This window comes from Nannobrachium achirus (genome assembly GCF_963921795.1).
Source record: "Nannobrachium achirus genome assembly, chromosome: 2".
Taxonomy (NCBI): domain Eukaryota; kingdom Metazoa; phylum Chordata; class Actinopteri; order Myctophiformes; family Myctophidae; genus Nannobrachium; species Nannobrachium achirus.
This window is the reverse complement of record NC_137811.1, coordinates 36,227,350-36,239,548: the sequence shown is the minus strand read 5'-3', so window position 1 is coordinate 36,239,548 and position 12,199 is coordinate 36,227,350. Positions and strand designations below refer to the sequence as shown.

Here is a 12,199-nt window from a genome sequence, read left to right as displayed (position 1 = left end):
TGGAAAGGGCCACAGCTGCCTCATTCATTCCAAGCATTGCAGTCATAACATGTTTTATAGGTTCGATAAGTAAAAGTGAGTTTAGATTACAGAGGAAATGATTAATGGGTTGAGTCAGTAACATGGGGTTAGTTGAAGGGGAAAGGGGTTTACAGCAAGCAGCATCACACAAAGAATGCTGATGCAGGAAAAATATATGATCGAGGCACAAAATTGATGCTCTGTGACTAAAATATCTCCAAATCCTAAAAAATATTATATTATTTTCTGTTGTTATTCCTTCGTGAATGCACTGGTGTTTGAAATAGTGCATGTCCGAAGTTAAAATTTAAGCTATGTATCTTTCACGTTCCCATTTCCTTCATTTACAGTGAAGTACGTCAAGAATGTGACTTTCCATAACTTTCATAAATAAAACTTCTAAATTTTTCATATTTTTAATTATTAGTAGAAACTGACTCCCTGTTTAGAAATATATTAACTTCTTGTACTTTTAATTAAAAAACAAAACGTCTTGAGGTTACTCATAAATATGTTGCTTCATTTTTTTTCTTTTTACTTTTCATAAATAACATCCAGATACTGACTTTTTTCCTCTGCTTTCTATGAAATAATAACCCATGTTAGCAAAATAGATTTGAGAAACTGTCATATTCTTTTTTTTTTATTCATTTTAAGTCACTTTCTATAAATGTAACGTGGAAGAACTCAAATATAGTCTACGGTGGAAACCTCTCACAAATTCTTTCCAAAGAACAAACTAAAACTTAAAGCTCACATTGTAAATTGAGGAAATAATAAGCGTAAGGAGTGCATTAAGTTGAGTGGTCATCTTTTTACATTCAAATGCATTACTTGCTCGTCTTATGATTTTGACAGGATGGTAGAATTGCTTAAGTGCATTGATTGAAATAAGGATTTCCTATCACTCCTTAAGGGATTCTACATAAATGCATAACGACCTTTTCATAGAAAGAGAAGAAAAACACCAACAGTTTCTATCATTTCTATTATAGTAAGCTTAATACAATAATGTAAATAATACTAACAAGAACTTAATGAATGAAACATCATTGTGTGAACGAGCGACCCAACCCCTTTGTATCTCCATTGACCGTATTTCATACTGGGAGAGTTGGATAAATGAACCTTAACACCTTAGCATAATCACTTGAGTCATAATTAAATGTTCTATCTCAATTAGTTAAACTACAAGGTAAATATAAGGATTTAAACTGACGTCCATTTTAAGATCTTAAAGCTTTTTTATACACTCGTCTCGTGATGATGAATTCTTAATGGGATCTTACTTTTTTCAATAAATCTTACTTCATGTATGTACTATATTTTACTATCATGCAATTCAACTTAAGGAGAATATAGTTAATGGCTCTCTCTATATATGATATTAACTGAATCCACAGTGTTATTTCATCCAAACAATGTGGTGTTATTACACTGACAAATCATTTATATCTCAAACTGCTTACTCAGGGTCATTCTGCTTGAATTTTGTCTACACTGTAAACATAATACCATATTCTGAGTATTTATTTTAAATATTTGGGGCTCATTTACTTGAACTTGATCAAAAGTAATTTTTAATCTAACGTGGTAAGAGAGAGGTACTCTTAAAATACTTTTAAATCTCAGTTGGGGTTGATGTGCCATGGATCAGCGTCTTTGGGGAGTTGCTATAGTATTAAACTAATCTCGCAACACTGAAACTTGATATGCCACAATTCTACAGATAATTGACTGCACTCTCCAAGAGGTTTGGTTCAACAGTCAGGAATTCTAGCTTTGAAGGCTGATTATTTATTTTGTTGACCCTAACCACTAAAAACCCAGTAAGCCCTATAATGTATTTCAATTTTCTGAAAATGGGTTTAACTGCTCATGACCTTGAAACTTTCTATAAGTTTTGTTCTTTGGCTACATTTGACCATGTCTTTCGAAAATACAATGAAAAGTTGTTACAACAGCTAAAAGTATCAAACAGTGCCATCAATAAAAGAAAAGGAAACAAAAAACTATTTCCACTATGTAAACACCAATATCCTCAAGATATGCTAATTTAACTTAAAAGTTTATTCCTACATGCAAGTAAATACAAAGTAATGAATGTAAAATAACTCCTTTCTTGAAAGAAAAACTTTTGGCTCAATGCAGTTGACACGGACAACATAATGATTTGCAGTAAGGGAGTGAGAGGTATATCTTATTATATAGTCCCAGCTTTCAGGTCTTAATTATCTGTCAGAGTAGTTGATGCAATCTGTCATAACCACCAATGGTATCCAGCAATGACAAACAGAAAAGGCATCAGATCAGGCGTTCGTTTTAAGTTCTCTAAAAGCATTTTGTCTTTTAAATAAAACATATTCATGATCTTTTCAGCCACAAGGAAGTTATCTTAAAGTTAGAATAGTATTTGAACACCCTGTTGTATTCAACATGAAAAAGACCGGGATTTAAGCAATCGTAAATGACTGAATACAGGAACAATTACCGTACATGAAACTGCTACTAAGCAATTATGTCTCTTCCCACATTGGTATAAATCCATAATGCATCGTAAGGAGATTTAAGACAAATGCAATAGGATTGTCATAATGAATCAACATCAAATTTGTATGTAATCTTTATGAATTTATTAAGTGGTCTGTTTATTGTCGCATTATATTCATATTATTGCTTTTTAACTTATTATACGTTGAAACGGATTCATCCAAAGGTTTCTGGGGATGATTTTCACTGATAACTTTTCTATTTGAAGGTCTGGATTTATACATGTGTAGATTCATAAAGGCTATTCATTACAGTATATAGTAGTGTCTGGTTAATTTCCTACCTATATATTTGGATGAAATACTAAGTTAACCAGTTTACATAAATTTCATACATGTATGGATCTACCTAATATACTTTTATGATCAAAAGGATGAGGGGACTCATATGAAAATTCCTTTGCCCTACAACGTCTTTTGATTCCATACACCAAAACATTGAAAAGGTAAATTTCCTTTTGTAAAAATAATAATAAAAACCTCACTTTAAGTGGGCATCTGTCTGGATCATCATAACTGATACATATATACAGAGATGCTCAGAACCTTTTCCCATAAAGTACAATACTCATCATCTTATACAGCGTCTAACCAGGGAGACTCTTCAGTAATCCCTCTTTCTTAAACCAGTGCAAAGCTCAACCAAGTCGTCAACACCTACTGAATTGGATGAGAGCTCTCCCAAAATGATCACTAGTACTATTACAAAAAAGTAAGAACCACCATAATAGAACAAATGATAGGGAATCCTTATGTGCATGTCTTTCCAAGTCTGAGGAAATATTCACCATCAGTGGTCGGTTTGGTATTAATCAAATGTATTTTTTTTATTTGTTTTTAGTGTTTTTTGCTCATTTATTTAGCAATAAGGTGCTTTACTCTACATTTTACGTAAAGTGATTTAAGGGCCTAATTTCCTGAATCCCTCTGATCCCCTCCCACACAGACTGATTCACATTCTTCTCTGCAGAGACAGGTACTTTACGTTTTTGGGGGGGACAATACGATCAAAAGGCCTAAGTTGCTACCTTGCTTGCCAAAGTGAAGGCAATATTCATATTTTAAAAAATTAAGGCGGAAAACAAAATCTAAACAATGACGACAACAACATCAATACTAATTTAAGAGAACAGTGTCATACTGCCTTGAATTTGACATTGAAAGCTTATAGGCCAAACCACTGTGCAATGTTGTCATTCATAAAATGGTCACTATCATTTATTTCTCTTATCATATAGGATTTAGGGTACTCTTTTTTGCAAGTATAGTGCTTTCGTCACAGTCCACAGACAAAAGGAGTGGTCTGCTCATTGTAAAAAAATAAAAAATAATAAAGTGTGTGGGTGGGGGGCTGTTTTTCCTAGCCTCGGAGGCAACAGCCTAATGTAATTATTCATCCTATTTCAAGACAGAAGCTGAGTAGAATTGTTCAGTAATAATACCAGTAATATGACATAATCCATGCTAATTTGCATGTATTCATCGCTGTCAGCCCATATGTCGCAGCACCTTGAGACATCAAGGATCCTTAAAATTACAGGATCTGCTAGGTCTCTTCTTTGGAGCAACCTTCCCTCCCTAAACCCCCCCACCCCCCCTTTCTTATCCTTCCAACAGCTTTAATCCCCACCCCTTTTTTGTCCATCCCTCTGAAATTCCCCCTGAAGCAGACACAGAGCATGTGTAATTTGATTCGGCAAGAGTGGTGGCTGAATGGGGCGTTTCCGCCACTTTTCCTGTCAATTACAATTGTCCGATTTTATTTTGGAATCTGAATGCAGAGCCATGGCTGGCAGAGGACCGGGTGTTCACAGTGAGGAGGCAGCTGTAGGATGTCCCATACAGTAGCTAGGTGGCCAGGGTGAGCCAGGAATGAAGGGTCTCAGGTGGGGGTGGTGGGACTTCAACCTCTGTCACACAAACAGACCTTTATCCAAATTTCAGGAAGGTGGGAAGGCAGGTGGGGTGGAAATTAAAATATTACTTGCCGTCACCCTGGCATGTGAACACACAGATTTCTTTTTCATTATTATGAAAGGCAGCCGCAGAATCACATTGTGTGTCATTCAGGTTGAAATATCTGTGGCTGATACACTGTAGATAATCTATTTTGCTCCAAAGAATGCTTATTTTACAATTGCTGCCAAATTCAGACAGCTTTTTCCATCAAATGTGTTCTTTCTAGTGTTAGAACAAAGGATGCCCCATTCCCCGGTAGGGATAGCTCAGAGCAGCAGAGAGGGAACACAGGGGAGAAAGGGAGGGAATGAGAGGAAGGAATACGGAGGGGATCCTATTCGCCCCAGCTGCACCCACACTGTCAGACCTGCCCCCTCCATGCTTTTAACAGTGGGGTGGGGCAATCAGCAGTTCACTGCAGGGCCCCGTTTCACATACGGCACCACGGTCGCCACACAGCTCGCACCTGGCCCATCCTATTTGCCTAATTGTCAAAGAGTCGCTCCGGGCCGTGTCCAAGCACTCTGGGGCCCACGCCACCACCGGACCCAGACAATGCAACCCCACTAAGAGACGCAAAGCATTGTGGGACAGCTGTGGTCATTACTGCCTTCGAAAACCAACAATCGAACTGTAAGGAGTGTGAGGGGTGGGGTGAGTTGGGGTACTGGGCTGGAGTGAAGGCCGCTCCCTAAGAATTGAGAATAAGAGCAGGGGACTATAAAAGAGACCTCCAACTCGAGGTCACATTCAGTGTACCATGAAACACCTGCTCTTGTACAGCGCTGCTAATTACAGGGGAGACACCAAGCCCCAGAGAGCTCCCATACAGAGCTGTTATCATAGGGCGAGCACAATGAAGACCACTGATTTAGGCTTCTGTATTTTACGTTTTTGACCAGTTTAATCAGACTCTACTGCTGATTTTGGACACAGTTAAAATTCTTTACTCAGCTTCTGTCCACAAATTAATGCTCCCTTTTATTTACACTCTGTACACCTCAGAGAAATGCTGGTCAGCTGGAGGTCTTGTTTTGTCTTATATCGTTCAGCGATTGTGGCCAAATGACCACATAAGACAATAATAAAGCGTAGATAAGGTGGCTTTGAAACAATTCCGTCGGGAGAAGTATCTCAAGAACTTGCCAAATGGACGAATTCCAAGGCTTTTGGCCTTACAAATTAAATCAGTGCTTAAACGCCAGCAAGAGACCACATGTTTTTCAAGTGCCACAACGAGCCAGCGTTCCTGAACCTTTTCACTGAACTGCAGTTGAGCTCAGATTCAGATGCATTGACCAACGTTTGACCAAGTAATATTAGAAAGATAATGTTAGAAATTAGTTTTGTATAACTTCCATCAATCTCTGTAAATAAAATTTCAAAAATATAAATGGTTATTCCTATGTAATGTATGAATTGTGAATCTGGCCAGCTACCTGGTGAATTTGAAGTTTCTTCTTTTCAGGAGAGACTTTGACTGGAACCAACGTTCTCCCTTAATCAATTTGTTAAAATTAATAATACCACCTATTTTGGATCAGTCACTATGGAATGAAAAGGGCAAAATTTCAAGGTATGATTGACAATCATATTAGAGACCAAGACGATTGTAAGGTGCGATGAAAATTCAATCTTTTTTTCCTTCTAGTTAAGAACATATTGACTTTCTAGGTCATTTAGGTGCAGATTGGGTACCTCAACAATCATCCTCCTTCCTTCTATATAAAACCACTTCATGGCAAAATAAATTTTTGAATCATAAAATGTTCACATTACTATCTACTTCTGCCTATACCGTGATTCATGAATGAAAAACAGCAGCAGTCAAAAAACTGAAAATGCAAGGTACTATACTTCTCTTATAAACAAAACTTTTATAAAATATATATATGCATATATATATAAAAGAAAAACTTAAAAATATTTCTTATACTTTTTAGTAAAGCAAGCAGCACCTTCTAAAATACCTGCTTGGTTGTTTTTAAATTTTCTGAAAAAAGACAACAAAAACAAAAGAAAAATAACAACAAAAAAAAGGTACTTACGTATTATAATAATCATAATAACAGTAAATAATTATTGAACAAACACTGATGGAAAAAATTATAAAAACTGACATTTCTTTTTTTTTTTTCTTAGGAGAATATCCGGATGGCCTGCGTTACCAAGGTGTGGCACACGGGGCACTCCGGGTGGTTAAGCTCACAGATTCGGATGGCACACTCCATGCAGAAGAGGTTATGGCCACAGGGCACAAGGGCAGCCGTCACTTTACTCTCAAAGCAGGTCATGCAGTCCCGCACAGTGGCCGGCGGCGAGTCTGGCACAGGCAGACGGCCGTGAAAACCCCCGCCGGCTGAAGTGGGCTCACTGTGGGCACGGCGGGCCTGGGCGTGGGGCGAACCGGCCACAGCCACAATGCTGGTGACTGAAGAGTTGGTGGTGCTTCCTCCCCCGCAGGTCTCGGTCAGACCCGGGGAGAGTCTGGTCAAGGGAAGGGGAAGGCCTCCGAAGCTCTTGGACCGCTGCTGGGCATAGAAGGCCACCTGTTTGGGATAGTCAGGGTCACCCCAACTCTGGGTCCCCTCTGATCCAAAGTAAGAGCAGGGCTTCTCTCCAGAGCTTGAGAAATTGCCCTTGGTATAGATCCCCCCTCCCTCGCTTCCCCCTCCTCCTCCGATCATGGCATCTGAGAAGTTTTGGCGGTAGCTGCTGGTGAGGGGCTTGCGCTGGCCCCCCTGCAGCCCCCACACCTGCTGTAGCCGGCTCTCCAGACCGCCGCTGCTGCCCGCCGGGCTGCTTCCGCCATCAGGCCCCAGGCAGTCATTTTCGTTGTTGTGGTCATGCAGGCCTCCTGTTCGGAATGCAATGTGTGCCTCGATCTCCTCGCGAGCTCGCTCGGCGTTGCTCGGTGAACCGGTTATCTCAAAGACGGGGTCACGATCCCGACTAGGAGTGACAATATAGGTGCAGGTCTGCTGTTGGATGCGTTTGATAGTGGAGCCCTTGGGACCCACCACCAGCCCCACCACACGGTACGGCACTCTCACCTGGATGGTGGTCTGGCCTGGTAGTGGTGTGGGTGGAGAGCCACTGAAGGATACACCCAGCTTGTTGCGGGATGCCCGGAGCATGGAGAAGTGCTCCGCAGCAGAGATGATCTCACGGCGAGCCAGTGCAACATCCTCCTTGCGGCCTGTGATCAAGAACACAGGCTCCTCTCCTCTGACAGGGGTTTTGATGTAAGTGTTGGTCTTGGCCCGCAGGGCTTTGATCTTGCAACCTGCAGACATACCAGCAAAAGTTTGAATAAAGCAAAAGAGGCGTTATTGATTCAATTGTGCAACACACCAACCAACAAAATATGTATGTAATTGTAAAACCATGCTCACAATTTTTGGCAAGATTTGGTAAGGTGGGTGGAAAAGGAAATAGAAGGCTTTTTTTCTGCACAGATTTTCTGCAAAGATATTATTTTGGGAAGACACTTGCAGCCTTATCTACCATAAATTCAATGTTTTACAACAGTTCCACTAGTGCCTTCTAATTTAGTTAGACACACAAACATAAATGATGCATTTATGCCTTAGAGAACTAGGATTACTGTAAGGGAGCAGGTTAAATGCAGTATACTCTCATGTAAAATAATTATCTATACCTGTCCTTTACTTGAACTTGATGGTAATTAAGGCAAGACATGAGCATCAGGTTTGTGCCATAAATTGTTCTGCGTTTGCCCAGTTTTTAAGTGTAATAACTTGATACAGTAAGTGCATTTAAGGGAGAGACTTGATGTGAAAGAGTTCTGGCTAATGTCATTTCATGTCCAATTACCTGAGGCTGCACCAGCATTGGAAAAAAGACGAAGCAAGAAATAGATGAATAATTGCCAAGTACATTTGAGGTCAGAAGGTACATGGCACATAAAAAGGACACAACGATAACTTTATATGACATCCCATGAGGAAGAAGTCGATGGCATCAAGCAAGTCCATTTTCAGGCATTTTTCCTGACCAAGACTACCTTTATTGACCAGTTGGTGAGCCTTGTGTGGTCTTAAAGAAGCCAGTGACTCTCTTAGGCATGGTAACAATTATGCCCCAGATCTTACCACATATCAACATATACTGTAATAGCCTTCTTACACTATCAACTTTCATACTTTCCCCGGCCTTAATTTTTTGACATTGTGATCCCTAATAATTTCATTCAAAACCACTTTAATATCGTGGGGGCCTTGATACCTCTAGCTAAAGATTATGTGTATTCCTAATGCTACTAAACAGCCTAATTTACTACGTAACACTGACTTCACATGCACCATTGACACTAGCAAGGTGAAATTGATACTTTGGGGGATTTTGTTAGCTTACACTCAAAATATACCCACTGTGCACATGCCCAATGTCTAATATAACAATATCAAACATGTCTGTTTTGGAGTTCACAGAGCCCTTGTTTTTAACTGTAAATTGTATATTGTGATTGCCACAAAATATTAATATAACAATGTTGGACCATCCATAAATGAAATGGGGTAAAATATAATATAATACATTATATTATAATATATTATAACAAAAAGGGCCATCTAACAAGAATATATGAAAGTTATCCTTGAGTGCAGTTGTTAAGCTTCAGGTGGAGTACAATGATCTTCATAGTTCTCATTAGTCACTACAACATCATGGCATGCATGTCAAATGGAAAGCATGCACTTTTTGTTGTTGATTTTTAAGTGTGCCTACAAAGTAAAATCTGTGGTAATTTGAACTCTGAGAGTGTACAAATGTAACCCAATGTACTCACAGGTCCCATTGGGTAAGGGTTACATTTGTACACTCTCAAGAGTTACAAATGGAAAATCAACACTGAGGATTTTACTGTGTACGATACAAATAAGCTTTAATCTAGTGAGGTAGTCAACATATTACAGAAGAAGGCGCAAGAGCCTCCTCTGGAATCAATGCCTGTGACTTTGACAGAGGAGAAAACGATCATATTCGTCCCCCTTTCTCCGTGACGGGACGCTACCACTTGCCAGATTCACCAGGCAGGCAATGATGCATGGTCCTGAGGAAGGAGGGGCGTGGAGCATCAACTAACGAAGGCCCTAAATCAAAAGCAGCTCATCTCCAATCCCCCAAATCAGCACTTCTACTCAGTCAAGGCAAAAAACAGCCTTCTTGCTGCACTTGTGCTCACTGGATCCACCCAGATGGCTGTTCTTCGGTTACCCCATTAAAATTCAAAGCTTACACTTCAGAGTAACGAACAGGAGAAGCAATGGGAGATGAGGGGGCACTTACAGACTAAATCGACATCAGCATAGCAGTGTAACAAAAAGGGAAATACGGCCAAAACAAGTCATCTCAATTCTCGTGGATGGCACTTGACTTGTGATAATGATCCGCTTATTTTGTGTAACAAACATAAATGTGGATGAAGTGATGGTGTCCGTCCTACCTAACCCACTGTCTGTCTCTCCCCCCTTTCTCTTACTCCTTTTGACTTAGGCAGCCATGTGGTATTGAAAGTGTGCAGTGAAGTGGAGCTCAGGAGGAGCTCTTGTGTTGGGTTCCTATGCATGACTCCCATTCAGCTTTTTAGATGCCTCTACTCCTCCATCCATCCAGGTTTTTCCTGCCCGTCTCTCTCATCACAGCAGAGTAAACAATGGGTGCAGCCACGCCACCATATATAAATAGAAGAGGAGGGAAATGAACTTCTGGTTCCTGGTGCTGACATAAAATATACTGAATTTAAAACTTTTGACAGGTAGACTGAACAAAAAGAAAGAAAGAAAGAAAAAAAACAGACAATAGCCTGACAAAAGCAATAGGGAACATTGCTTAATGTATTGGAAATTCTTTGTAATTAATAAATTAAAAATGGTGTGTTGAAAAACAAAAGAGCATAGGGTTCTTTGATCCAACTTATCGCTGAGTCACGCTTCAAGACCATCCAGGAGGCCAAGTGATGGTAACACAGTGTAATGAAGTGCCCCTCCCCTCATCCCCGCACTCAACACCTTTGTTTGACAGCTGCTGTCATTCAAGTTCATGTCCAGGTTGAGAAAAAACAAGATGAGAAAAAAACAACACCACCACCACCAGACTGCAAGAAAAACAACGTTCTGAATCTGGAATTCGACTTTCCAACTCCCAAAAGGGGGGAAAACATGCTCTCTCTATTGTCCAGTCGTGTCACATGGGGCAATGCACACCATAAACAACAATGAGCTGAATACATTTAGAGGAGGCAAAATATATTTCACTATAAAAGACAGCTGTTAACGTCACAGCATAGCGGCTTTAATTCAAAAAACGTGTTTATTTTTTCGAGTAAACAAGTCGAGGTGAAGCAAGAGCATTCCTCCCTGGACCATGTAGCACGTTGCGTTTTTTGAACAGTCTGGCGCGTTTCAGACGACAAAGGAAGCAAGTGCTCTCTCTCCCTGCTTCAGAGTGTGTGTGTGTGTGTGTGTGTGTGTGTGTGTGTGTGTGTGTGTGTGTGTGTGTGTGTGCTGACATTGATGGCGTGGATGGAGAATAATGCGCCCATGAGGCAGCGGTTGCACACATGCTTTTGTGTGCTCTCCCCTCGCATGCAGTTCATGTAATGAAAGCACAAAGAAAGCGAACGAGTCGTTAACAACAACGTATCCACTCTCTCCCAACGAGTGGATGTGAACTTGAAACAGCAGTAACAAGAGTGGGAGCCCGACGTCTCCGTGGAATACAACACACACACACACACACACACACACACCACTCCCTTTTCTTTGTCAATAACACCAGGTAATACTTACAGAACAAAACAACTAAATCACAATGCAGACCACGCCGGGGAGATTGTAAAATAGCTCCACAATAACAACACAACTTTGGGAGAGAGAGAGAAAGATTTCTTTTGTTGATCTAGAGCCGTTTACCTTGTCTCCCCACTATTTCGGCCACATGTTCAGAGCTGGGCACAGGAACGCATTCTGTTATGTTGCAGCCTCGTCCCTTCGTCTCACTCGAGGAGCCCTCGTACAAGGCACACAACTTGCTCTTCCCTTGCAGGACGCCCGTGTCCCCGCCGCCGCCACCTCCGACGCTGTTGGCGTGGTTGTGATGGTTGTTGTTGTTGTTACTCCGGTCCTGTACTCCCGTTGTCGGGGCGCCTCCTCCGCCGCCGCCGTCCTCGCCTTCCCCGAGCCCCAGCAGGGACAGCTGGCCCAGCGCGACCCTGAGGGCACGGGAGTCGTCCTCCTCGTCGTCGGGCGGCACGCCGAGGAGACCCTCGCCGCCGAACCCGGAGCCAGCGGCCAGATCCCCGGCGCCGAAGCCCCCGTTTTTCTCCATGATCCCTGCTAGAACCAGCAGGCTAGGCATGGCTAACAAAAGAGTGTGTGAGACAAAGACAAGGGAAAAGAGACTGGAGAAACAGCACCCGTGCCGCCGCCGCCTCCTCCTCCTCCTCGCCCCCTCCTCCTCCTCGCCCCCTCCTCCTTCCCATTCCCCCCTTTGCGCTAGTCCCTCCCATAGACCGGCCCCCTCTCTCTCTCTCTCTCTCTCTCTCTCTCTCTCTCTCTCTCTCTCTCTCTGTCTGTGTCCGCTACACTTTCAATAATACAGTCTTCTTCTTTAGTCAGTGGTAGAAAAAGTACTCAGATGTTTTA

General features: G+C 41.4%; 1 protein-coding gene across 1 annotated transcript; it reads right to left on the bottom strand.

The window, feature by feature from the left end:
• Positions 1 to 6,667: 6,667 nt before the first annotated feature.
• Positions 6,668 to 11,924, bottom strand: mex3a (mex-3 RNA binding family member A; the record flags this gene model as incomplete). The annotated part of the gene is made up of 2 exons (XM_080751942.1): positions 11,468 to 11,924; positions 6,668 to 7,815 (listed from the first exon to the last, which is right to left on the bottom strand). The coding sequence occupies exons 1-2, from the start codon at positions 11,910 to 11,912 to the stop codon at positions 6,668 to 6,670; spliced, it is 1,593 nt and encodes a 530-aa protein (XP_080608068.1). The 5' UTR covers positions 11,913 to 11,924.
• Positions 11,925 to 12,199: the final 275 nt, after the last annotated feature.